Raw genomic sequence first — 26,693 nt, forward strand, 5'->3', positions numbered from 1 at the left:
GTAGGACACACACAAAAAGTGTCCTACATTTGAAAATTTTGTCCTACATTCCCCCCGGTCTGGAGGCCTGACGAATAGCAACCCTCCCCTCCTCCCCTCCCACTCTGGGACCCTCTGCAGGGACTGGCAATGGTGAAGGGGAGGCAGGCCCTGGGGGCATCCTGGTGGCTATTGCCTGCCATGGGGCCGGTTCTGGGATGCACCTCAAGATACTGTTTCCTCTCCCTCCCCATGGACCAACAGCCCAGTGAGGATTCTGCAGGAGCTCCTCAGCCCCTGGAAGTGAGAAAGAGGAGGGGGTTCAGCCCCCATATACCGAAGCAGGGGGTTGTCTTTTTTCTTCCCTCTCTTCATTCAATTTTCTGCACTTTTTTTCCATGAAAACTGGCTGAGTCACTCCCGCTGCCGCCACCACCACACGACTTTTTGGGGCACAGGAGAAACAGCCAGGCACCCCGCCTTCTCCCGGGGCAGAGGTCCCTCCCTGCTCTGGCTCTTGGAGTCTCTTAAAAGACTCCCATACTTCCTCTGTGCCTCAGTTCCCCCAGCCGCACGCGGGATAAAATTCTGACCTACCTCATGGGAGGGCGTGAGGAGGCTCAATTCCTGACCACTGAGGGGGGCAGAAGAACACTGTGGCTGGGGGGGGCAGGGGCAGGAAGCTGGGGGACACAGGGGTCCTAAGCAGCACGTCCAGCATCCGCCTCTCCCGCCCCCCAGACCGGCTCCTGCTCTCTGGCAACGTGGCCAAGGATCAGGGACTGGCCAGCTACATGTTGCTCCAAGCTTTGGTGAGATGAGTCCCAGCCAGGCCTGTGGCCATCTGCTCCTGCGCATGCCCCCGCCCTCTCCCCCATTGCTGCATGGAGGTGTGAACAGCAATAATATCACAACCACCTGGTCAGAACATTGCAGAGCAGGCGGCCGGTGCGTGTATTTAATCAGCTTCCTCAGGTGAACAAACTCTTCTCATCCAAAGAAAAGACTCCCCTCCCACACTTGCCCACCCTCGAAACTTGCTGGCTAGTCAACGGTAGGGGTGGGGGGGCAGTGGGCAGCATTTGACAATAACTGAAGGAGGGCCCTGGTCTGGGTGGTTCCCGCTTTGCTTCAGAGAGTCCCAGTCCAGACCAGTGGTGCAGAGTGTGTGTGTGTGTGTGTACTATGTGTCTCTGTATGAGTGAGTGTGTGTGCTGGGGGGGAGGGGGGAGATGCCAGAAGACCCAAAGAGAAGATGGGCAGGGGTCTGCCAGTGTGCCAACTGCCTGGCTCAAACCCCTGACCATTTGGGGTTTCTGTGCAGCTTGGAGTGGAGCCTTTTTCAGGGAAGGGGGCAGAGAGTGAGGGCACCAATGGTAGGAAAGGCATTTTCCAGTCATCAGTGTAAGCAGGCCAGTCCTGCCCATGAGAGTGGTTGGCAAGCAGGCCTTTCTCCCATGGCTTCCTCCAAGAGACTCCCTACATGAGGACTTGGTGTGGGGCAGGAGATGTGCCTGCAGCCTCTGTTCCTCTGGCAGGCACATCAGTACCCTGCCAGCCCATGCCCTGTTGGGGGTGGTGTTGGGAGGGTATTGTGCCCTCCAACCCTTGATGTGCCCCTCCTAGAGCTTGGGGACTGTAGTTGTTGGTGTCAGAGGATGGAGACATTGGCCTTCCAGCTAGAGGCACAGCTGCTTCCCCCTGCCTCTTCAGTCCTCTTCAGAAAGAGGCGACTGGTTGGCACCCCTGTTTGGGGGGTGCCGTGGGACTCCTCCTCTGCATGTGTGAACACATGGCAGATTGGAAGAAAGAGGCTGGGCTCAGCAGGGGCATTTCCTGGCCATTGGCCTTGCCTTGAAGACCTGTCTTTTGCACTCCTGAGTTGTAGTTGGCTTCTTGCCTTGGATGAAATAAAAAGATTTAGTTTATTTCCAAGACTTTTCTGGTTTTTTTCTTTTTTGAGTAGGGGGGATGTCTTGGTGGCACATGATGTGTATGCACCACCAGTCATGTGCGCCAGAAGGCCTCCTCCTTCCATGCCTACCAGGGCCTGGTTCTTATGGCCAGTGCTACCAGGTTGCTCAGCCAAAGAGCCTCTTTGTTGCAGATGAGAGGAAGAAGCTGTTACTTGCAAAGAGGAAGGCAATGATTTGCAGTGGAATGGGAGGGAACACTGGCTGGGCCAAAGAGGTAAAGGAAGGGCAGCACTGGATCAGGTGGGCACTCTAAACCCCAGACAGAGCTCAGATCTGGGCGCAGGTACAGACACTCTCCACAGCCTGGCAGTGCAAATCTTGTGTCGTTTATTCCTGGCAGAGGGGCCAGGCAGCCAGCCAGCATACAAAAGGAGCGACAGCAGATAGCCCCCACCAGTACCCCCCGGACAAGAGACCATCCCCTGCTGTTGCCCAGAGCCTTTGCTCAGTCAGAGTGAAGATTCACTTCAGGGTTCAGCATTTTGCCAGGAAGAGGAATCCTCGCCTGCCCCCTTGTTTTTCCCTCTTCTGCTCACTAGGAAAGGTGCAGCACTCACCCCTGTTGAGCCAGTCCAGCAATCCCTGGCTGTGGACCACCCACCCCTCCCTCTTCCACCTTCTCAGGCAGAGCAGAGCAGCCGCCCTGTTGAGGCCAGTCCAGCAATCCTGTGCTGTGCCCACCCACCCCTCCTACTTCCACTTCTCAAGCCAGAGCAGAGCCCCTTGCCAGGTGGGGAAGGTGGAGCAGAGTGGGATGCCACACTGACCCTGAGGATGGTGTAGATCCAGTTGAGGTAGGCCGCATCTGGGTGAGACGCCTGGTGTGGCGGAGGCTGCCACAGCCGTGGCCCCAACTGATCACCCTACCAGGAGCCACTGGCCCTGCCACATGTGCATCAAGGGGCCCTCCGCTGTCTCCCTGGAGTGGGGTGGGTGGGAGGAAGAGAGGAGGCGGTTGCTTGTCAGTGTGCATGTGGGGAGTGATGTCAAGAGGAGACCAAACAAGCCTGTTGGTGCTTGTCCAGCAAGCCCTGTTGGGGTTCCCCCTCAGCCTAACCCCAGCTTTAAGGTCCTGGTTCTCAAAGGAGAGAGCTGTGAGCTTGCACCCACTTACCTGGCAAATGTCGGCCCTGCCCTCGGGTGGCCTGCGCAGAGCATCCTTTCTGTCACTTGCCCCTGGTAGGCCTCAGCTGCATTGCAAGCATCGCTCTCCATCAGTGCTACCTTCGCCTGCTGCAGCGTCTTGGACAGTTTGCCTGGGAAATGGGGGTGGGATGGGCAAGGTGCCAGTGGGCCCAACTAGGAAGCTCCAAGGACATGACCTTCTGGCTGCGGTCACCAAGCCAGTCACAAGGCCAGAGATATTGATCTGAGCCAACCCCCTCCAAGTCCTGCTACTTCTCTCCTGCCCCCCCCCATGCCACGCAGCAACTTCAAGCCCTTCCCACACGTGTTCCCACCCTGCCAGGCCTCTGTGGGGCTGCCACCTTCAGTCTCTTTGAGGAGCTGGTCTCTGCCTGGGCAGCTATTCCATCCCTGCCATGGTTGAAGTCAAGGGTCGACTTGTTGGGATATAGCAAATTTGCATGCGGAGACCTTCTAGTAATGCATGTCTGTGGTAGTTTATTGCTTACTAAAACCCTCCTCATTTCTGTTTACCCAAAAAGAGCACCATCACCTTTTGTCCCTGAAGAAGAATTGCCACTACTGTCTTCCCTTGCGTTTTTGTCTGGAGCTGATGCATGCATGCTTAGGGAACCTTTCTAAGATGCATGTAGACTACCTTTTCTACCTCATATTTCTTGCAACATGATTCATACACATGATTTTGTAAGTAAACTGTTTATTTCACTTTAAAGCCATGACTGAGTTTTGATTGGGGACACGTGGGCTGTGAGATGAGTGGAGCTAGTTAGTTTTCCTGCTCACCTATATCCACTGTGTTATTCTGCTAGTGAGATTAAACAATGGCATTTATCAAACGGGGTTTACCAGCCCAGATCTAGGGTGACTGCGAATTGAGTGATGTGAATTCACGTTATAACAATGTATTTCACAGCTGGTCCTTTCAATGGGAGCTCCTCCCATGGGCTTCTGCGGTGTTTCCGGACAGAATCCTTACTGGCTCCTCATTTGAAGAGTCCGCTAAATCATTCACGTGAGGCTAGGATGGAGGGTAGATTCAGAGACAGATGTGAAGGGAAAGAAACAGCAGGCTGGAGGGAGAGATGGCACTGCCAGAATTCATAGCCTTGAGCAAGGACACCACAACAAACTCCAACTCCAATAATAATAATAATAATAATAATAAGAATAATAAATAATAATAATAAAATAATAATAATAATAATATATTATTTTTATTAAGAAGCAGGCAAGAAGCCTGCAAGAAGAAGAGCCCTCCTCCCGACCACCATCTTGAGGGGAGAGAAGCAGGCAAGAAAACAACAGGCCTCTGCCTGCCAAGAAGAAGAGCCCTCCTCCTAGGGTTGCCAAAGTCGACCTCCAAACTGGGACAAATGTAGGACAAATGTAGGACAAAATGTCAAATGTAGGGCACATTTTAAAAAAGGCAGGACGTACGGGAAAATAGATTTTTTTTTAAAATGTTACTATAAATGCATGTTACTTAGGCATGATCAAATGGAGGACATGTGGCATTATTCCTAGACAGATGACAGCAATGTACTTTCCTTTTGGCCAACCTCCCTCCCCCCATTCCAAACAGCTCATTGGGCATTGAAACATGGCTTTACTTAACATGACCTCTTGCATATTTCAGAGGCTTATTCGAAACCAAACTCTTTGGGTTATCACACTGAACATGCTATCCATACGAATATGTCAAGGTGGTTTAAGAAGAAGTGGGTTTGCCCTCGGATTCAACTGTACTTCTCAGAAGGTGTGTACTTGGTCAAGGGACTTTGGTTTTTCTTCACTGGTGCATGAGTTTGTAAAAATGAGAGCAACTTACATTGGCCATGCCTCAGAGGCTTGTGATATCAGTATCACCATTAAAGAACCAAAAACACACAGAAAAGGCACTTGGGAAGATGAACATCTCTCGGCTTCTGAAACAGTGCTGTGCATGCCTCTGAAGCTGAACTCATATCATCATCATCACATCATAATCATCATCATCATCATCATCATCACACTATCATTGTCAAATAAGGGAGACTTGTTAGCAATAAAGTCCCCCCCCAAAAACCCACTTGAGGCCTCTGGCCACTCACACCACCTCCTCCTCTCTCCCCTCCTTTCCTCTCCTCCTTCTCCCCCTCCTTCATTCGCGGCGTGGCCTGAAGGAAGGGAGGAGGTGGGTGGCGCGGCTGCACGAAAGTGGGGAAGGGGGCGCAGGCGTGCGCAGGAGGGGCACCGCCTCCCCTTCGCTTTCCCTCCACGCGGCGCGTGGCCCAGAACAGAGAGAAGGAAGTGCGCCTCCCGCACGGCGCGCGCGCCCCCCTCCCCACCTTCCTGACACAACCCCCGCCCCCCCACGCGGCCGCACCACCACCTCCCCTCCTCCGTTCCACCGGACATGGCATCCCTACCTCCTCCCCCGACCACCATCTGAGGGGAAAGAAGCAGGCAAGAAAGCAGGCAAGGGCCCTAGTGGGAAGGTGAGGGGAAATAAGGTCTGATAAGTAGGAGGGCCAGCCCATTGAGGGCTTTAAACGTTGACAGCAGGCTTATACTGAATGCGGAATGGGAGTGGGAGCCAGTGAAGGGATGCCAACACAGGAGAGATGTGGCAGAGCGGTGGGGATGTGATAATGCGTGCAGCTGAATGCTGGACAGAAATTAAAGGACGGAGGTGAGAGAGAGGAAGCCAGCCAGGAGGATGTTGCAGTAATCGAGTCGTGAGACCATAGGGCATGGACCAGGATCTTGGCAGGAGAGGTGGAGAGATATGGTCGGATTGGCAATATTGTATAAAAAGAATCTATAAGCCTTGGCTGTGGATCTGAGGGATACACGACAGAGAAGAATCAAAGAGAAAACAAAGACTGGGGCTTGCTGGACTGGTTGATAGAATGTGTTGTCCACAGAGAAGAAAAGAAGTGTTGAAGGGTGGGCTTAGGAGGAAAGACAAGAAGCTCCGTCTTGGACATGTTGAGCTTCAAACGCGATGGCGCATCCACTGTAGAGACAGCTGTGAGGCAAGACGAAACTTGCTGTTCAAGCCTTGGAGAAAGGTCAGGGGTGGAAAGCTACAACTGGGTGTCATTGGCATACAGATGGGTAGGAAAAACCAAAAGACTAATGAGTTTACCTAAGGACAAGTGGTAGAGAGAAAACAGAAGGTGACCCAGAAAAGAGCCCTGGGGAACTCCAACAGATAAGGGAACGAGGATTGAAGTCTGACCACCTGCAACCACCGCAAAGAGCTGCCGGACAAATAAGATCGAAACCAGTCGAGGACAGAAAGTCTGAGAACCCAAGGTCAGAAAGTATATCCACTAGAAGACAGTGATCAACGGTGTCAAAGGCTGCAGACAGATCAAGAAGGATGAGAACAGAGTAAGGCCATTAGCCTTGGCCTGTAAAAGGTCATCTCTCACCCAGGCTTTATGGGGTGGGCGGAGCTACCCCGCCAAAAAGTTTCTAAAATGTTGCAAAGTGTTCTTTGCCAAGTGATTGCAGAGTTTCCGAACGGTATAACGCGCGCAGGCGCAGTAAAAACCATTTGTTATGTATTCGCAGATGACCACTCGAAGAAATACCGTTTACAGGTAAGCAACCTGTCCGCTCAACAGGAATCTCCCAGGCTCCTGGGACAGAGGGGAGGACTGAGCCAGATCCTAAGCAGCCCCACCTGGCCTGGCCCTTTCACATGGGAAAGGATGGGGAAAGACTCATTGTAGTGCCTGGTGAAGCCCCAGCCTGTGACCCACAAGGGGTCACCTGGAGTAATTTCCTCATTAAAGGAGGGCAGACAGATGGGCATCACTGGCTCTGCAGCAGAGAGGAGGAGGGGTGCAGTGGGGAAGGAGGAAATTGGCAGCCCCACAACCATGAGGATGGTCTGGCAGGGCTCATGTTCCAGGCCTAGCCAGTGAGCCCACCAGTGCATCCCACAGGTCTCTGGCAGATGGTGGGGACAAATTTGGACTGGCTATCCTCCCCACACTCACATGCCTCCTCAGAGAGCATCTCTCACCCAGGCTGCCCAGGGGCCTCTGCAGTTTGACCAGGGCAATGTCCTCATCTTTGGGAACATGTGGAGACATCCACGACAAGACCCTTTGAGCCCCCCTTCACCTAGCCACTGCTCAGTTACCCTGCAGTTCCTGTGTGTAAGGGGAAAGGTCTCAGCTGCCTGCCCAGGTCCCCTTCCATGGCAAGAGGCAACTCTGGAGTGAGAGAAGCACTCACCGGAAGCAGTGTGCAGCTGTCAAGACCCATTGGGGGCCGATGAGGCTCCGTCTCAGGTGGGTGGCCCTTAGCGGCAGGCTGGTCTGCCACGGCCACGTTTGTATGGAAGCGAGACTCCACCCACCAACCAACACTGCTTCAGGCTGAGCCGCAGCCTGCAGGCAAAGGCAAAGAAGCTGGGAGGGCAGTCAGCTGTGGCCTGGGCTTCCAGGCAGAAGAGACACACACATGTGCTTCCTCTAAGAGGGCAGAAACCTCCTTGGTCTGCCCCCCCAGTGCCCACAGCGGTGGGATGAGAGAAGACAGTGGGTCAGCAGAGAACCCCATCCTTGCATCATGCACACACATGCATGGCGCTGCCTGTAGTGAAACCTTGCAACCACCACAAGACAGAGACACACTGGCAGTGGCCACAAAGGTCAAGGCAGTTGCCTGTGTAGGAGTACCCTACAGGTGGAAGGGTTAGGGGAAAGGCTGTACTCACGGGAGCAGGTGAGGGGCGACCTGCGCGGCGGAGGGACACTGCTGCAAGAGAAAGGCCTCTTGGGGAGAAAGCCGGCTGCCGTCTCTGCCCCGATGTGCTGGTGGGGGCAGGGAGGAAGGTTGGGGCTGGGACCTTTCATTCTGCATCTCTCAGCAAAGAGACCTCTACAAGGTTTTTGTGTGTGTGTACAGAGTGGGGATCTGGCCCCTCTCACTTTCCCTGGGGAGAGGTATAAGGCCCTCTGTGCCCAACCTCAAAGGAGCCCGGGCCCTGGCTGAGTGTCACACATCTCTGGTGTGCATCTCTCTCTGTGTATTTGTGCGTGCATGTGTGGTGTGGGAGCCCCCCATCCCCTGCCCCCTCAACCTTCTGCAGCCATATCCCCCTTTCGGAGTCCTCCATGGCAACTCTCTGCCCACAGGGCCACTTCTCGGAAGGGCAGCCCATGGGTATTGTCCAGGGCCACGTGCATGAAGGAGGGGACACTGAAAGGCAAGGACAGAAGGAACAATTCAGTGGCAACAAAGGGTGTCTGGAGGGACTCAAAGACCCCCCCCTAGTTTTTCCCATAACACACCCCCACCTCGTTCTGGGGCTCATCCAGCAGGCCTCCCAGGGAGGGGAGGAAAGGGCCACAGGTGGGCTCTGGTTGCCCCTGCTGCAGGATGCAGCCCAGAAGGCGAGGAAGGGGCTCCGCAATCTCCTGCCCTGAGACAAGATGCAGTACCTGTCCTCTCTCAGAAACTCTCCAGGAAGTTGTAGGGATTTCTGATGAGGGGGCAACTCAGCACCCAAGTATGGCCAGCCCAGCATGGACTGCAGACAATCTTGAGCAGGTGAATGTCCAGAGAATACATATCTCTAGAGATGTAGGAGAACGGGGGGGGGGTCCCTTTGCTGCTGATGGGAAATGGGGGGGTGAGGTTGCATCACAGGGAATGGCTCTGCCTGCCTGCTTGAACCCTCCCTCCCTCCCTCCCTCTTATTCTCCTTCCAAGCGGGCTTGGTCCCACTTTCTGTCTTTCAAGCCCTTTGCCTGGCTGAGAGATTGACCAGCCTTGTGGCTTGCAGGCCAAGAGGCGGCTGCTGCTGTTGCTGCGGCTGCTGCAGGGGAGAACTGATGCAGGGCTGCAGCAGGAATTGCTGTCAGACTGCCAGCTGCAGATCCTGGGCTGCACTGCGGAGGAGAGAGTGAGGAAGGAAGGAAGGAAGGAAGGAAGGAAGGAAGGAAGGAAGGAAGGGGGGCAGGAGGGAAGGCAGCTGCTGTGTTCCAAGAAGGCGAGAGGAGCCCTGACCTCCTGGTGTTCCAGGACAGAAGGATCTATGGTTTGGCCTGGGCACTGCCCCTTGGCCAGCTGGCATAAGCACTTCAGATGCAGCTCTGGAGGCCATGAGGCTGCTCTTCATGGCCTTGAGGAGGAGGTGACTCTGTCAGGAGGAAAGCACCCCTCCCCCTTTTGCATGGCTGTATTCTGCTGGCCTTGCAGCTCTCAATGGCTCCTGTCAGGAAGGATTGGATTAGGGGAATTTAATTTAATTAGCTCAAATTTAGCTGAGAGGTGGCCCTAACAACACCACGTGCCAGGATTGGGTCCCTATGTGTATACCAGAGGTCTCCAGTACACCCCACGAGAAAGAGACTCTGATACCAATTAGGTGCAATTAATCTAATAACATTTATTAAAGTACAAGTAAAACCACACAGCAAAAGGGAACACACACACACACTCAATGCTACATGCAGGGAAGGGGTAAGTTCGAGAGATAGGTTGAGAAGGAGAGGCACCAGTAGGATATACTACCTTAGAAGTCTTCTCCGGGAAGTCCTGATGAAGCTTGGATGGACAGTGTATCACGGCCGCAGGACTGGGGAAAGAGAGCCGTGGAGGTTTGAGAGCCGGGTTCAAATGGGTGACAGTGAGAGCTCATTGTAGCTCAGTGATTTCAGCGGAGCTTAATGCTCAGAGAACCCAGGCTCAGAAAACCCAAGGAGGGTCTGAAAACTCAGGGTTTATATAGTGCCAAACTTATCTGGAGGCTATGGGATTTGCTAGACAAAGGTGTTGATTGCTTGGGCATTGTTAAGCCGATAGCAAGCAATGGGTTGCACAACGCACTAGGTCAAGACACAATTCGGAAGGGCAGCCGACTTGATTGCTGAACCGTTAAGCTGATCACTGGCCCTTTAAGTGAAAAGCCAAGTCTATTGTCTAATCTTGGGCAGCAGAGGTGAATCTGGTTTGGCGACTCCCAAGTATTGGGAATTTCTCAATACTAGTTTTTTCTCTAGGGCTCTGCCTTTGCAGGGCAAGCTGCCTACGTGTTCTCTCCGCTTTTAGGTTAATGGCGGGTCCTTTCTGGGATCAGTCAGGGGTCATAGCACAGACCACATGTACCCAAAATTTTTATTTAAATCCAAACTTGGTAACACTCCACTGGGCTGGGAAGGCATCAATGACCCAGGCAAAGGTGTGTGTGTGTGTGTGTGAGAGAGAGAGAGAGAGAGAGAGAGAGGGCACACACTTGGCATTGTCACCCAGGAAGTGGCCACAGCAATGCCCCACACCCTGTTCCCAGAGTCCTCCCCAGAAGACTAGGGTGGTCATACCTGCTGAAGCCCATCTGGGCACAGGTGGTCATGGCCATGGCCAGGTCGAAGGCATCATGGCAGACCCAGGCCCAAGCCCCGCTCTCCTTGTTCTGCACCTGCAGGCTGGATCCCTCCTGGGAGAGGTGGACTATAGGGAGAGGAGCAGAGGGGAGTCCTCACTGGTGGCTGGGCGAGCAGGCGGCCATTGGCTTCCTGGCTGGCCTGAAGCCACAGGGCTAGCCATGGTCACCCTACTCCCGCCCAGGGGGCCCAAACAAATAACTCACCTCCCATGGGGTCTCCCTCTGGCACATGCTCCACACAGCCCCTCTTGTCCTCCCCACAGGCACAGTCAACTTGACCGTCACACTGGAGGTGGAGGGGGACAAAATGAAAGGTCTAGCTGCAGAAGAAGTAGGTCCCCATGACCACCTTGACTGGGAGGGAAGGAGGGAGCGTCCACAGGGACCTTTGAGGGGAGGAAGAGAGGAACCAAACACCAGCGGGGCAGGTGTGTGTCAGTGTCAGCCATGGGGTGTCCCTGGAAAGCCCAGCCCTGAGAGAGGCTGAGATGCCACCTAGGAGGGGTCTGTGGCTAGAGTCTGTCCTCTTTCTGGGAGGGGGATCCAGACAGGAATGTTGATGTGCCCCTCTCTGGAGGGAAAAGGGGGCGTTGCTGGGGTAGTTCAATAGGCACAGCAGGAACCCAGTGAGGGAGGAGGAGATCCCTATCCCATTCCATGAGGGTCTCTTACTGAGGAAGGCAAGGGCAACAAGAGCAGCAATGCTCAGGATGGCTACAGTCACAGGGAGGCCAAGGCGCATGGCTGCCAGGGTCTTGTGTGCCTGCACAGCATCTGCAAAGACAGTGGGGAGCGGTTGACTGTGAATAGGTTTGTGAACATGCTTGCAGACTCACAAGGTGACTTCCTTCCCTAGTATGAAAGAAAGGGGTGCTCAGCACTTCCTCTAGGTGATGCTCAACTTCATCTCCCAGAATCCACCAGCAGGACCAGCGCTTCAAGATTCTGGGAGTTGTGGTTTAAAACATCTGCAGGGCCAGAGGCAAGAGCTGTTAATCTAGACTGACCTGGTTTGGACTAGTGCTAGGGGAAGAGGGTGGCAGCTCTGGGGTGTAAGAGATGCAGAGGAATGCAGGTCTCTTGTTTGAAAAGCCAAAGGGCTTTTCATTTATTGGGCCCCAGGGAACATTTTTGGGACAAAGGAACTCTGGGGAAAAGGAACAAGCATCACCTGAGCAACAACAGGCCCAAACTGCTGGCGCCTCACTTGGAAAAAGTGGCAGAGCAGCTGCTAAATGGATTGGGGGGGGGGCTGGCAGGAACTGTGGGGCTCATCGCTTGGAAGAAACCACGCTGGAGAGTGAGAGTGAGAAGATTCCGGGGGGTCACTTGAACAGAGATGAGGGTGGGCAGTGGGGCACAATCAGTGGCACATGCCAGACTGCGGGAGAGGGACATGTCACGTGCAACCCTTTCTGGGCCAGCATGAAGCACCTCCACCAGCTCACAGAGTGGGAGGAAGAGGGAGAGATGCTGGGGCCTAATGGAGCTCCTCCATGCCAGCTGCTGGGGTTCAAGTGGGAGGCAGGTGTTGATAATGGGCTTTAGGGGCACCACCTACATGGCAAACACTAGGGACCACTGTGGGCATGCTCCACCACCAGCAGCAGGGCTCTTTTGAAGGACCTACCTCTCTTGCTGAGCAACTGTCCTGGAAAAGCCAACAGAGATGCCGTCAGGAAGCAAAGGGATACTTCTGAAGCCAGGACCCAACCCCACAACAAAACGACTTGGCCCTCCAATCCATGGCTGCCAGTGTGAGGCACAGTATCCAAGTGGCCCCCAAGCCCTGCCCCGGTTGCAGAAAGGGTTGCACATGACATGTCCCTCTCCCGCCGTTTCAGGGTAAGGCTGGAGTAGTGGGCAGGAAGGCTATGCATCCCTCCAGAGCACTCAGAGCCAGACTTTTGGAGAGAAGAAGCTGCCTTCCTCCAGATGGGCCAAATTATTTACTGGTTGCCAAGAACTGGAGGGCAGGGCAGGAAGGGTGGCTCATGGCTGGGCAGTAGACGATAGCAATCTCCTCTGTCCGTTACCACCCCACCACTTTTGCCCTGCTTGTGCCTTGTCCTGAGAAGACAGGGCAAGCCCTCCGTGGGACATCATCAGCCCACAGCCCACATGCAGCAGCCCACAACCAGGAGAGGACCAGAGGATCTCTTGGGTCCCCTGCTATTCTCCATTGTGGTTCCTGTTTACTGGAGGAGAAGGAAATGGAAGAGAAGGAAGGAGCTCTGGAGAGAAGCACCCCAGGACAGGACTGCTGCTAGGAGACACCATCAACTTACGCGAAGCTTATAGCAATGCCCAGGTCTCCCTGTGGCTGTGGCTGCTGCCACCATGGCAAAGGCATATCCTTCGGCTGCAAGAGCACCTCTTGGAAACAGCTTAAGAGCATTTAGTTACCTGCTGTGTGTATGCCTTGGATTTCACAATGACAGGTGAGGGGTGCAGTGCACAGGTACTTGGTGGTAAGGATACTGGGGAGAGCCACAGGAACAACAATTGGGCAGCCTGGGTATGATGGTCAATGGGTCTTTTTAGAGAAGGGGGAGAGAGACGCTGGTCCAGCAGCAGGAAGGGGGCTTGACCAGGTGTTACCTCTCTTCTGGGGTGTCACCTGGTGTGGCCTGCCCATTGTCCCCTACTGATGCCACTGAATGAACACTTTCTCAGGGTCCCAGTTCATCTATAGGCACAAGTCAATGTACTGGTGTTGGGGTACAAGACAGGATCGGGGCTGTAGAATCCCCTGCCCCTACGCCATGTCCATTAAGATCTCCCAGAGCTCTTCCCTGCCTTCTCTGCCAAGTGATGGAGGAAGAAGGCAGGGCCTTTGGGGTGATGGCACCCTGCTTCCGGAATACTTTCCTAGCCCCATTTGCCAGTTTAGGTGTACAGATCACAATCTTATTTTACCACCTTTTTAGTTGACTCCTGCTGCTGCTTTTTACTGGCTAGAGGTCTCAGTGGTTTCACTGGTGCTTCGTGGGGTTCAGGTTTGGACATCCTGGGGGTTTTAGTTTCAAAGGCGGGATGCAGCTACATCCACAAACAAGGAGCAGCGAGCAGAGAAGGGAGAGATCTGGGTCTAGAGGGAGCCAGTGACTGAGATGGCGGTTCAGGAGCTGCTGGCTGGCATCCGTAATGCCAAAGCCTGGTTCTGGGTGGGATGTCATGGCACTGTGTGCCTCTGCAGAGATAAGGCTCCGGCCCCGACCCAGAGCCCAGCTCCTCCTCCGAGGTATCTTCTGGAAGGAGGGTCGCTTCCCCCGGTTCCTGCCCTCGAGGAGCCTAGAGAGAGACCCCCCCCGCCCCACTCAGTTCTGGAGAGCTTCTGCTGCCCCCCTCCGGCTGCGGCTGGAGTTGCTTGGCAGAAGGAAAGAAGAAGAAGAGGAGGAGGAGGAGGAGGAGGAACGGAGACAGGAGGAAGGATCAGCTCAGTCGGGAGCTGGTGCTGGAGAAGAGCGCCGAGGAGACCATGGACGGCCGAAAAGAGCAGAGTTCTCCCTGGAAGCCAAGATGACCAAGCCAGGACTGTCTGACTTTGGCCCCATCAGGAGAAGGAAGGACCCACCAGAAAAGACATAAGGCAGGGGAAGGTAGAAGGTAGTCGAAAGAGAAGGAGGCCAGGGGCACCCAGGAGGCTTAAGCGGCTTGGAGAGGCCTCCTCCTCATCCTCAGGGTCCCCATCGGAGGCGGAGGGTCTCCGGAGCCGCCCAGGAAAGAGAGGGGCTGCCAGGTGCCATCCTCGGAAGGGGCCCCACCTGGGTCCCACCCTCCCGGCCCCAGACCGGGCCCTACCAGGCGGAGGGCACACCGGGGCTCCTCCTCAGCCCCACGCGCTTCGGACTTTCTCCTTCGGCCCCGCCGGGGGGGGGGCCGCGCCGGGGCTCCCGCCGCCTGGACCATCTGGGCCTCCGACCGACCGACCGGCTCCGGCTGCTGGCCCCGATCAGCGCCCGGACTCCCTTCCCTCTCCTCTGGCGGGGCTCGGGCGCAGACCACCCTCCCTTCCTTCGCCGGTGGCAGCGGCGGCTCTGGGGCTCCGTTGCCGGGAACCTACCGTCAGGCGGGAAAGAAGGAAGGAAGGACGGAGAGAGGGACGGAGGACCGCCTGGGACCGGATCCGCAGCTGTCGAGGCGCCGCCCGCCCCTCCCGGGGCCCGACGGAGGCGACCGCCCCGGATTTAGGAGGAGGGGGTCTGATCGAGCGCCCTCCTAAGGTCCTGCCTGCACACCGGGGGAGGGCAGCCCTTCCCGGGGAACTCCCCCTGCCTTCCTCCCGTCTTTCTCCGCTTCCGAGACCTCAGTCCCTTGGGAAGCCGCGGAGGAAGCTCCGGACCAGTCTTTCTGGCCAGCGGCACCCTTCCTGTGTCAGCCCCCCATGCCAGCCCTCCACTCTTGGAGTGGGCTCCGGTTTCACCCGAGGAATGGCAACTGGTCAGGCAGCCAGAGAGGGCCGCTTGCCAACAGGCTGCTGCTGTGTGCCAGCTCAAGCAGTCAGTCAGCATCTGGGAAAGGGTTTAGGAGGCAAAATACAGTCGAATGTCCTGGTTTGCATGTAGAACCGCTTCTGTAGGGGAAGTGGGGCCTCCAAAGCTTTCTGGGCACTTTCACGTGGCACTGTCTCTAAAAAAAAGGAAGCCTCCCCACATCCCTCACTAGTCACTTCCTTCCTCCCCACATTAAACTCCCCATGGAGGGCGAGGTGAGAAGGGGAACCGGCTGGGGCTTGCTCAGTGAAGCTGGAAGAGAACTGGGAGGCTGCTGTAAGATCTGTTGGGAAGGCATCAAGTGGGGCCGGGGAGGCTGGGGATCAAGAGGTGGAGGTCGTGGCGCTGCCTCACAGAAAGCTGGATCCTGCTGGGCAGCTGTGATCGGAGTAGGGCAACATGCCTTCCTTGTGCTTGAGGAGGAGAGGTCATGAAATCTCTGGAGGGGAGGGAGAGGAAGGCAGCTGGTTCACCTGGACGCCCCCCCCCCCACACACACAGACACCTGACTTTCTGGAGGCTTCCTGGTGAAACTGCACCCATTCGTCATAGAAGCAAAAGGCACTCAGTTCAAAAGCAAAACAAGGCGTTAAAAAGAATTTAATGGGATACTGGCGATTGCTTAACCCAGAGGTTTCTGTTTATCACCATCTGCAAAACAAAACTGCAAGGGACAGCCCAGTGGCGTCAACAGGGTTGGCATCACACAGTGCGGGAATTCATGATATCTCCCCCCACAATGACCTCCTCCCGCCTCACATCATATAGACTCCTTTAGTAATGTTTTTTGTACTGTTACTCATAAATCGTAATTCCCACATATCACTGAAAGTAATAGCAATTGTTTGTGGTTGTGTGCCTTCAAGTTACGGCAGCCCTAAGGCAAACCTATCACAGGGTTTTCTTGGCAAGATTCTTCAGAGGGGGGTTGCCATTGCCTCCCTGAGGAGGCTGAGAGAGTGCCACTTCTTGCCCAGGGTCACCCAGTGGGTTTCCACGGCTGATCTGGGATTTGAACCCTGGTCACCAGAGTCACAGTCCAATGCTCAAACCACAATACTTGCGTCATAAACAATTAGCAACATTAAAATTATATCTTTAAATTACAGTATCGTATGCACAACTTAAATGTATTTACAAGTACATCATTTCATGTGATTAAAGTGAAAATTTGGTAAGATGTGATATTTTTAAATTTAACTTTTTTAAAAAAAAAGAATAATTTTTTTAAAAATCATTTTTTAAATAAAAATTAACATTTTAAATCTATTTTTTTAAAATCAGAAAACAAAACCTTTCTGCTCCCCAAAGTTCAAGAAGTCCTGCATGAAGAAAACCAGCACCACAGGAAGAAAGGCTTTGATAGAATGCCAAAGTAGCATCCTGTGGTGCTCATTTACTACCTGCAGGGAGTTATGTTTGGGCTTGAATGTAGGGAAGATATTCAGAACTGGTTCCAAACTGGGGAGGGAGGGAATTTGTCAGGGAAGCATAAGGCAGGCCCTGGTCGCAGAAGCCCCCCTCCCCAAGAATATGGGACGGGGTCCGAGGCAGCAGCAGAGGCATTGCCACCCAACTGACACCATTATTCTAAAGCAATACTCCAAATGCAATATAACAAAACAATTTTTTATCAAACACACTGAAACGCTTTTATGAAAATATTCTACCCTCCAAGTAGATTCACATTAAATAAATACATAAATACATAACGGTGACTTCTACAAAAATATCAGACATTTGGAAAATTCACTGCTGGCTGGTCAACTGTGACAACAACCGTTCTAAAAGAAGGTCAGTGAATGCAACAGACACATAATGGGAGAACATACAACCCACCCACCCCCCGCTGACCTTCCCTTGTCAGGAAAAAGTCAATCCAGGCCCCCCCCCCACACACACATTTGTTGTAAGTCTGCAGTCAAAATAAGCCCTTTCCTGTAGGTGTGCAGCATGTCTTTTCTGCGTCTGGCTTGCGAGGACCGTCCATGTCTTGCAGACTGGAGTTTGGGGTCATGAAGGGGACTTTGGGTTCTACCATCCTGCTCCATGGGCAACCTGAAGGGTGGCCCTCCTGGCCTTCATCTGCCAGCATCTCCCTGTCTCTCTCCCTTTGGAGGAGGAGGCAGAGGGGATGGGGGCAGTGGGAGGCCTCTCATGCCAGTGGAAGTGTCCCAACAGCAACGTCCTAGTGTCTGAGGAGAGCCAGAGGAAGGAGGTGGTTGCTTAAAGAAACCCAATGCCCAGGGGCCCCCAAGACCTCTGGGCTCCTGCCCACTGGAAAGGGGGCTTCCCCCTGGTCCTTTCGGTCAGGAGAGTCCCTGCTTGGCTGCAGTCCCAGGGCCAGAGGGGCCACCTAAGGTGGCCTGCTTCAGGTAGCAGGTCACCAATCCAACCTTGTCCAGAACAGGTCCACAACAGGCACTTGCCTCCAGAGAGGAGGTTGCCTGTTTCTGGTACCCAGAGAACCCTCCCCAGGGTGCATCTGCGGGGCCCAGAGCTCCCTGCCCCAGCCCCACCTCTGGTCCCTTGCCACCCAGGTCTTCTAGGGGGGCTCCCTCCTGGCTGCTCCCAAGAAAGAGCAGTTGGCCCAGGCTGTCCGAGGGGTCTTGCAGGCAGATCCCGCTGTCAGTGCTGCCCCCTATGCTGCTGTCTGTGAGACCCTTCCTCATCCCCGTGCCCCCCTCCACCGGCCACGTCAGCAAACAGCAGCGCTTCTCTGGAAATGAAGGTGTGGGTCTGGGGCCCCAACTCTGAGCCTGGTGAGCACCACTTGGCTCCTTTGGGCGCAGGACAGAGAGAGGCTGGATGGGGTCCCTCTCCATCTGCAGGACCACTCCTCTCTTCCCGGGAGGAGGCAGCTGGTGCGGCATGCAGAGTGGGCTGGACCACAGCAGGGATGTCTGACAGCCAAGGAAAGAAAAACAGAAAAGGAAGATGGTGAGACTTTGGGGCAGAGGTGCCATGCAACTGCCAGGATGGGCCTCCCCACCCCATCACCGTAAATGGCTATTCTGGCCCTCGGGAGGGATCACTCACCAGCACTACCGGCAGAGTCTTTGTGGCCTCCTTCACATAGGCCCAGGCCAGGCCCAAGCTGACTGCCAGGGCACCAAGGACAGGCAGGCTCAGGAAGGCCAAGATTGTGTTGCCTGCAAAGAAAGACAACATCCCCCCATGGGACACATGGCACCCACAGAGGGGATGCTTCCATAGCCCTGCAAGTGGGGTCTTATGGAGGATGGGTCCTCTGCAGTGGCCAAGGCCAGCCAGTGGGCCAGGAAAGAGAGAACAGGAGAAGTGCAGCAGGCAAACAAACAGCTTCATTTATATACCGCTTCATACTGAACTAACAGTGTCTAAGCGGTTTACAACTGTAAGCTAATTGCCACCAACAATTTGGGGACTCATTTTAGCCACCTACAGAGGAAGAATGCAAGCCTCAGTTGAGCTTGAGCCCTTTTGCTGGTATTGAACTTGCAACTTTATGGTTTTGAGTGAGTGGCTGCAGGACAGGCATTTAACCCTCTGGTTCTGCCTTGCATGACCAGGAGGAGGGGGATGCTGGGCCCATGGCACATGTATGAATGGGTGTATGTGTGTGAAGCTGGAGCCTCACCTTCCTCCAGGGGTGGGAGGGAGATGCACTGCTCCTCTGTCCTGTTGGCAGGAGTTGCCCGGGAGGCAATCCGTGGCTCCACACTGACACAGTAGCTCTCGCCTGGTGGCAGGGCCGGGAGGTCAAACTCCAAACTGGTCCCAACATGTTCCAGCTGGGGAGAGGATCCAGGTGAGGCTGAGTGGCTGGGGATCCAGCCTTAACCACCATGCACCCCTCCCCCCTCCCTCCCTCCCTGTGATGTGGGCTCAGGCAAGCACTGTCTTTGTGGGGTAGACAAGGCTGCCCACCAGCTTTCCCCTACAATGGTGCAGATGCACACAGTGCCATCTTGTGGCCCAGATCTTCATCTGGCACAGGGTGCAGCCCCCCCCCCCGAGACCCCCCAGGGGCCTCTCCCCACTTCCAGCAGCAGCTGACCAAGGGCCAACAATGGACCCCCATCCTTACCTCCTGTTGGACACATCCCGGATGTAGGCGTGGTACTGCCTGTGTCTGGGGTGGAGGTCTTCGTAGGTGATATTGTCCCAGGGGCTGATGGGCAGTTGGACTGAGAGGTGGATGACGCCCTTGTGAATGGCCAAGCTCACGCTGGACAGCCACAGGGTTGCTGGGGAACAGAGCCAGCACCAAAGTTGAAGGGACCCCTGGCACAACCATGTGCAAATGTGTGTGCACCCCCCCACACACCCACACACACTGCATCCTTATTGGATTGTTGGGTCTTTTGCCGGAGAGGAAATTACTAGGGCAGGCGTTGAGTGGGGAAGGTACCTTGTCCTTTCCAGAAACGTGACTCTGGTCTCAAGGAAGTGCTTCCTGCCGTGGTCCCCAAAGTGGGCAAGGGAAGCAAAGGGCAAGGGGGCCCTCCTGGCTTAGGGTTGCCATATGACAGTCCCACATATCTGAGCATCTAATTTGCATGTTATGCAAATCATTATAATTATGCATATCATTAATTTTCATTTTGATAGTGCAGATTCAACACATTAATCATTGTCCTTTTCATTCTTTCCCACCCTAACTGGTGTAAAGAGAGGGAGGCTTCCTTTACTCTCTGGACGCTGTTTGGAAGTGGTCCCAACCCTAAGACAGTTAAAGGAAGTCGAGATCAATACTTAATACCTATCCCATCTTCCTGTCACCCGTTAACCCGAAAGAACCAAGGATCGTCCCAAGCATACCACAGTCCCTTACCCTGATTCTTTGTAATGCCAGGTTGGTGAAGAATAAATCTCATATTATATACGATCTATTGGATGAGCAAGCTCCCGACCTGGCATGCATTACGGAAACTTGGCTGGGGGAGGACATCTCTGTAACTTGGGCTAAAGCCCTCCCAGCCACGTATGCGTTGAAAGAGCAGGTCAGGGATAGTGGGTGAGGGGGAGGTGTGGCAGTGGTCCATAAAAGTCACATCACCTTGACTAGGAACTCGGTACCGAAACTGAGACACGTCGAATGTATTTACCTGACTCTGAAAGCCAAGGACAGTCTAGGGATTCTGTTGGTTTATCGTCCACCCCGTAACCTAACAGACTCCCTGGCCAAGCTGACACAGCTGGTCTCAGAGCTGGTGTTGGAGTCCCCCAGGCTGCTTGTCTTGGGGGACCTGAACATCCCCTTCGAGGCCGGCTTGACAGATCTAACAGGTGCGGCTCGGTTGTTCATGGAATCCATGACAGCCATGGGCCTGTCCCAATTGGTTTCAGAGCCAACTCATTGTGCTGGTAATACTCTCAATGTAGTCTTCAGTACAGTCCGAGACTGTCCGTGGGTGGAAATAAATGCTATTTCCCCCTTGTCATGGACGGGCCATTTCCTAGTCAAGATAGGACTGAAAGCCACTATCCATAAACCCCTCGGGGGTGGAGGACCCATTACAATGGTCCGCCCTCGAAGGCTGATGGAACCCAAAAGGTTCCAAGACGCCCTAGAGGGTACTATGTTTGGGAACGATGGCGACGCTGTCGAAACCCTGGTCAACAACTGGGATAGGAATCTTACTGGGGCTATAGACAGTATTGCTCCCGAGCGTCCTTGCCGGCCCGCTCCTAAAAAAAGACCCTGGTATTCAGAAGATCTTCGCCAGATGAAGCGGGCTGCGCAATGACTAGAGCGCTACTGGCGGAAACATCAGAGCTTATCTGACAGAACACTCGATGAGAACATGTTACGTTCCTATGGAGTGGCAGTCGGTGCAGCTAGGAATGCGTTCTGTGCTGCACAGATTGCGTCAGCAAAGTCCTGTCCAGCAGAGCTGTTCAGGGTGTTCAGGGAATTAATTCAAACCCCGGCCACCCAGAACCCCTTACTTGAACCAACTATTGCCTGCTGTGACACTTTCAACAACTTCTTTGCTGACAAAGTCTCTCAGATAAGGGCTGATCTTGACGCCAGTTTTCGAGCAGAACTTTAGTAGAGGTATCCAGTGACTCTGGTAACAAGGTTATTCTGGATCATTTCGAGTTTGTGAGTACCGAGGATGTAGACAAGCTCCTTGGATGCGTGAAAAGGACGACTTGCCCTCTTGACCCTTGTCCCTCTTGGTTGACTGTGCAGGGAGGAGATGTTATAAAATCTGCTCTCCATCTGATAATAAATACATCTCTTCGGGAAGGTACTGTTCCATCATCTTTGAAACAGGCAATTGTAAAGCCTCTATTGAAGAAACCTTCCCTTGATCCCCTATCAATGAGTAATTATAGACCGGTCTCCTTGCTACCATTCTTGGGCAAGGTGATTGAGAGGGCAGTCGCCTTTCAGCTCCAGGCCTTCTTGGATGAAACCGATTATCTTGACCCATTTCAAACTGGCTTCAGGACAGGTTACAGATTTGAGACTGCCATGGTTGCCTTAGTCGATGACCTCTGTCTGGCCACCGACAAGGGAGATATAACTCTGTTGGTGCTCTTGGACATCTCAGCGGCCTTCAATACCATCGACCATGGTATCCTTCTGGAATGCCTGAGAGAATTGGGTATTGGGGGCACTGCGCTCCAGTGGCTCCGGTCCTATCTCTTGGGAAGGTTCCAGATGGTGAGGCTGGGGGACAGCTGCTCTTGTAAAAGAGAGCTTATATCGGGCGTCCCTCAGGGCGCCATCCTGTCCCTCATGCTATTTAACATTTACATGAAGCCGCTGGGAGAGATCATCTGGAGCCATGGGGCACGGTGTTATCAGTACGCTGATAACACCCAGATCTATCTCTCCATGTCTCCGACTGATACAATGACTAAGGATAGCATCTCTCCTCTGGACGCCTGCCTGGGGGCATTAATGGGCTGGATGAGGAAAAACAAACTCAGACGGAATCCAGAGAAAACAGAGGTACTCATGATAGGTTCCCCAAGTCCAGGCAGGGAAATTTGTCATCCTGTCCTGGACGGGGTCAAACTCCCCCTAAAGGACACAGTTTGTAGTTTGGGAGTACTCCTGGATCCATCTCTGCAATTATCATCTCAAGTAGATGCGATGGCCAGGAGTGCTTGGTACCAGCTTTGGCTGATACGCCAACTACGTCCCTGTCTGGACCGAAAGGACCTTGAAAATGTAGTACATGCACTGGTAACCTCTCGTTTGGATTTCTGCAATGCGCTCTACATGGGGCTACCTTTGTATCAGGTTCGGAAACTTCAACTGATTCAAAATGCTGCAGCCAGATTGATCACAGGGACAGCTAGATCTGACCACATAACACCCGTTTTAAAATCTCTTCACTGGCTGCCAATCCGTTTCCGGTCCCAGTACAAAGTGTTGGTTATTACCTTTAAAGCCCTAAATGGTTTTGCCCGGGTTACTTGAGGGAACGCCTCTCCCTGCATAATCCACCCCGCACTCTCAGAACAACAGGTACATTATTACTCAACCATCCTAAGATGAGATTGGCGACTACCCATCAAAGGTCTTTTACAGCAGTAGCGCCTTCTCTTTGGAATGCTCTGCCAGAAGAGTGGAACAGTGGAGGCCTTTAAAAAGGCATTAAAAACCTACCTCTTCCTACAAGCTTACCCTCCCAACTCTTTATAATAAAAGTCTTCCCTGATTGATCACGATGTATACATACCTAGGATTTTAATATTTTGAATTGTATGTTTTTTAGATAATTGATATTGGACTGTAACTTGTATTAATGTTTGTGAAATTGTCTTAATGTCCCTTTTTATTCTATTGTACCTATTTTATATGCTGTACACCGCTTTGATCGTAGGAAAAGTTGTCTAGAAATAAACAATTTATTATTATTATTATTATTATTATTATTATTATTATTATTATTATTATGCCCAGACCTAACTTAAACCCCGACACAATCACCCCACAAGCCAAAGCCATCCCCACTTGCCTCCTTTCCTTTCTCAGCTTCTGGGCCTTTTGGGGAAAGGAGAGAGGGATGGAGGAATAAGGTGGCACTGCTGCCCCAGGAAGGAGCCACTGGACCCTGCAGGGCAGCGCTAGTCTTCCTGCACGGTTCCCTGCTTCCCAATAGGAAATTTTAATCTCCCCATTGGCCTGCAATGAAGGAGAACTCTGAGACCTACTGCTTCAACTGGCCCAGATGGCTGGGGCATTCTTTACTCCCTGAAATTTGGATTTTCCAGGACCAATGGCAACCCTATCCCGGTTCAGGGAACAACCTGACAAGGATGGTCACAAACTGCAAAGTTGTGAGTTCAATACCAGCCAAGGGCTCAAGCTTTACTCAGGTTTTCATCCTTCTGAGGTCACTAAAATGAGTCCCCAGCTTGTTGGGGGCAATTAGCTTACACACCTTGTAAACCGCTTAGGAAGTGCTTAAGTGCACTGGTAAGTGGTATAGAAATGTACTTGCTATTGCGGTTGATGCCAGGGGAGAGGCATGCCGGATTTGGCATGCGTGGCACAAAACTCACCTTCCTCTGGCCTGAAGATGGGCGCCTGGACCCACTCAGAGGCCCAGCAAGGAACAGCCACTGCTCTCACGCGTGCATAGTAGCGCTTGTCTGGCTCCCGGGTCTCATAGGAGAGGTCGCAGGTATGATTGGCAATGCCCGTGCAGCCTGGCACTGGGGCCCAGTGGCTGTTGTTGCCATACCTGCAAAGTAAGTCTGGATGAAGGCCAGTGGGGGCCCTGAGAACGACCGGTCGCAACAGAGTGGCACAGAAGCCCCCTCCAGGTGTCGTCAGTGGGCTCCAGGACAGTGAAAGTGGCCGAAGGAAGGTCGGGAAGGGATGGAGGGCTAGGAGAGGCCCTTGCCCGGAGAGGTGGTCCCCCAAGCGGTCAGTGCATAGGCTGGAGCTCTGGCGCCACGGAGACACTGACCACTTGGCCCTTCAACAGGCGGGGAGGGCGGGGGCTGCCGGAGGGGGGCCCTTCTTTCCTTTTTTCCTCCTCCCCCTTCCTTACCCCCGATACTCGACGTCGTAGAGGGGCCCCGTGGCGCTGGGCCCGAGTCCGGGGTCGGAGGAGTCCCAGTGGAGGACGTGGCGGAAGGTCCTGGCCACGAAGCGCGGGCGGAGGGGCGCCGGGGGGCCTTCCCTTGCGACTCCTGCAGGACAGGCAGAGGAGGGGGGCCACCGTTACAGGGATGCTGCTCCTTCCCCCACCAGAGTCGGGGTCCCTGGAGACCCTCCGCAGCAGGGGGCGGCTCTGGGGCGGAGGTCTCCCGGGCTGCCTCCCTCCCTCCCCGGGGCCTTCCCTTCCTGGCGGCCGGGGCTCTCACCCACCGTGGGTCCGGAGGCGGCAGCAGCAGCAGCAGCGCAGCAGGAAGAGCCACAGGAGCCGGCGCCGCCAGAGCATCCTCGGCCGCCTGAGGCCGGTCCCGTCTTCGTCCGGAGGGAGAGAGAGAGAGAGAGGGAGAGAGAGAGAGAGAGAGACTGGGCGCGGCGGCGGCCTCTTTCGCTTCCCTCGGGATTTCCCCGCGGGAGCCCCGCCACCCCTTCCCCGCCGGAATGCCCCACTCGCCCGCCACAGGGCTCTCCTCTTCCTCTCTCTCTTTCGGTTGTGTTGGGGGGGGGACTTGAAGGAGAGATGGGGCTCCCTTCCCTGGGGTCCTTCGGGGGGCTTCTCCCGCCTGAGGGGCTGCTTCCCTTCCCAGCGGCCAACCTCCGACATCGCCTCAGTCCTTCGTGGGCTTCGTGGAGGTCGGCCAAAGCCAAAGGGCTAGCAACCAGACCTCCTCCCCTGACTGTAACCCCCAGCCCGGGCACAAGGGCCACCCTCCCCGAGGGGCGGAGGTCCTTGGCCCCAGAGGCCTGGTGGGGCTCTCTCTGGGCCCCCTCGAGCCGCCCTCCGCTCCGCCGAGGGCTCAGTCCGCTTTGGCGCCTCGGCCCTTGAGACGGATGGGGGGCCAGCCAGAGGGACCGGGAGCCAGGGCTGCTGCGACTGCCTTCTTCCCTTTGACTGCCCCGGTGCTCTTTGAAAGTGAACCAGGATGGCAGCCCTCAGCCTGCTAGAGAAGAGCTTTCCCATTCCATCCACACAAATGTTTCTCCGCCAGACGCGGCTTCTCTGAGAAACTGAAACTGGCTCAAGAAACAGCAAGACCCTTAAGGAGCCTGCCAGACATGAGAAGCTTCCTCATAGCTTTAACCTAATAGATAGGGACAGGGAGCCTCCGTCCTCATCCCGGGTGTCGTGAATAGTCTAGACCTGCAGCAGGTCAAAAAGCCCCAAAGCCTGACTTTCCCCATCCCTCTGGAAGAAGGAGAGAGAGAGAGAGAGAGAGAGAGAGAGATTGCTTTGCTGATTGGGTTATTACCAAAAGTACTTATGAGCATCATTCCTGCGGCCATTGAAACTGGGCGAATGGGGAAGGAAGGGAGGCAGCAGGGCTCGACATGTGGGGAAATGCACTGCTCTCACAAAAGCCCCGCTTGCTCTAAATAGCAAAGAGGAAGAGACGAGGCTGACGTTTTTCCCAACAGCGACGAGCTCCTTGTGTTAATGGGACAATGGTTTCCTTGCAAATCATAATTCCCATAGATCACTGAACGCAATGGAAATAGTTGTGGCATAAACAACTAGCAAAATTAAAATTAAAACCATGCCTTTACATTAAAATACCATATGCGCAAACTAATGTATTTACATGTACATGGTTTCATTTGGTCAAAGTGAAAATTTGGTGAGATGTGATGTTTTTAAAGAAAAATCTAAAAGTGTGTGTGTGTGTGTGTGTGTGTGTGTGTGTGTGTGTGTATTAAAACCCTGGGCCTCTCCTTTCTCTTCTCCCTGAGCCTTTCCCCATTCATCCCATCTCTTCCACCTTTTAACGGGATGCAGATGAATGCCTCTTTCTGACAAAAGACAGAGGTTTAGGGAGCAGTGGGGTCACCCCTCTTACAGCGTCACCCCCATTACAGCCAGAGGTTGTTGTTGTTGTTGTTATTATTATTATTATTTTGATTATTATTAAGAGATGCACACCTGGAGCCAGCCCTGGCATCATTAGGGCACCCTCCAAATCCCTATGTATTTCCTCATGCCACAGAGGTCAGGCTGGTTCCCATGTCCTCTTGCCTTGTGGAGCAGTGATGGTTGTTTTGGAGTTTGCCACCTGCTCCAGGGCCAAGCATGGAACAGAGGAGGAAGGCGCCATTGGAACCTGCTTCTTTGTCAAACCTTCAAGAAATCTCACGCTCTTCCTGTTTGCACCACGGTTTCATGTGTTATTTGATTCATTGAATAAAAATGGAGGGCTCAGTAATGGCAGCCCACACCAGCTGCCTTTTGTATTTTTTAGATGATGTCCTATTTATTTATTCATTCATCAACTGATTCAATTTCTGAGCCCCCGTTCCTAGAACAGCTCACCCCATTTTTTGCAACTGCCTTGCCCTGCCGCCTCCATCCATCTTCTGCCTCACTCTTCATTCACATCTCTGTGCCGGAAAGGAGTTGGGACTCTCTTTCTCTCTGGTTGGGTCCAATCCTTATTCGGGGCAAGGGGGGACAGGCTGCCTTCCCCTGAAAGGGTGCTCTTTTGTGTGATGCAATGCAAGGGAAGGACTGGCCTCCACCTGGGGATGCTTTCCTTGCCACTTTGGTCTCTGTCTCCTTCCTTCCTTCCTTCCTTCCTTCCTTCCTTCCTTCCTTCCTTCCTTCC

At 53.9% G+C, this 26,693-nt stretch overlaps 2 protein-coding genes across 2 annotated transcripts; both read right to left on the reverse strand.

The window, feature by feature from the left end:
- Positions 1-204: 204 nt before the first annotated feature.
- On the reverse strand, positions 205-7,189 carry TMPRSS4 (transmembrane serine protease 4). Its single transcript, XM_042473986.1, is given in 9 exon segments — positions 205-276; positions 577-639; positions 2,723-2,760; positions 2,763-2,874; positions 3,070-3,098; positions 3,101-3,211; positions 5,470-5,480; positions 6,827-6,914; positions 7,120-7,189. Coding segments are annotated over 9 exon segments (594 nt in total).
- Positions 7,190-16,890: 9,701 nt separating this feature from the next.
- Positions 16,891-24,481, reverse strand: IL10RA (interleukin 10 receptor subunit alpha). Its single transcript, XM_042471432.1, has 7 exons — positions 24,313-24,481; positions 23,993-24,134; positions 23,499-23,680; positions 19,057-19,216; positions 18,607-18,764; positions 18,027-18,139; positions 16,891-17,890 (listed from the first exon to the last, which is right to left on the reverse strand). The coding sequence occupies exons 1-7, from the start codon at positions 24,383-24,385 to the stop codon at positions 17,297-17,299; spliced, it is 1,422 nt and encodes a 473-aa protein (XP_042327366.1). The 5' UTR covers positions 24,386-24,481; the 3' UTR covers positions 16,891-17,296.
- Positions 24,482-26,693: the final 2,212 nt, after the last annotated feature.

Source organism: Sceloporus undulatus, chromosome 6 (genome assembly GCF_019175285.1).
Source record: "Sceloporus undulatus isolate JIND9_A2432 ecotype Alabama chromosome 6, SceUnd_v1.1, whole genome shotgun sequence".
Taxonomy (NCBI): domain Eukaryota; kingdom Metazoa; phylum Chordata; class Lepidosauria; order Squamata; family Phrynosomatidae; genus Sceloporus; species Sceloporus undulatus.

What these genes read in the sequence shown, in the direction of transcription:
- IL10RA (XM_042471432.1), bottom strand. Translation starts at nt 24,385, where the DNA reads ATGCTCTGGCGGCGCCGGCTCCTGTGGCTCTTCCTGCTGCGCTGCTGC. An exon ending in CTGCCGCCTCCGGACCCACG is followed by an intron (nt 24,135 to 24,312) that starts GTGGGTGAGAGC and finishes CCTGTCCTGCAG; the next exon opens with GAGTCGCAAGGGAAGGCCCC. An exon ending in CCTCCCACCCCTGGAGGAAG is followed by an intron (nt 18,140 to 18,606) that starts GTGAGGCTCCAG and finishes CTTTCTTTGCAG; the next exon opens with GCAACACAATCTTGGCCTTC.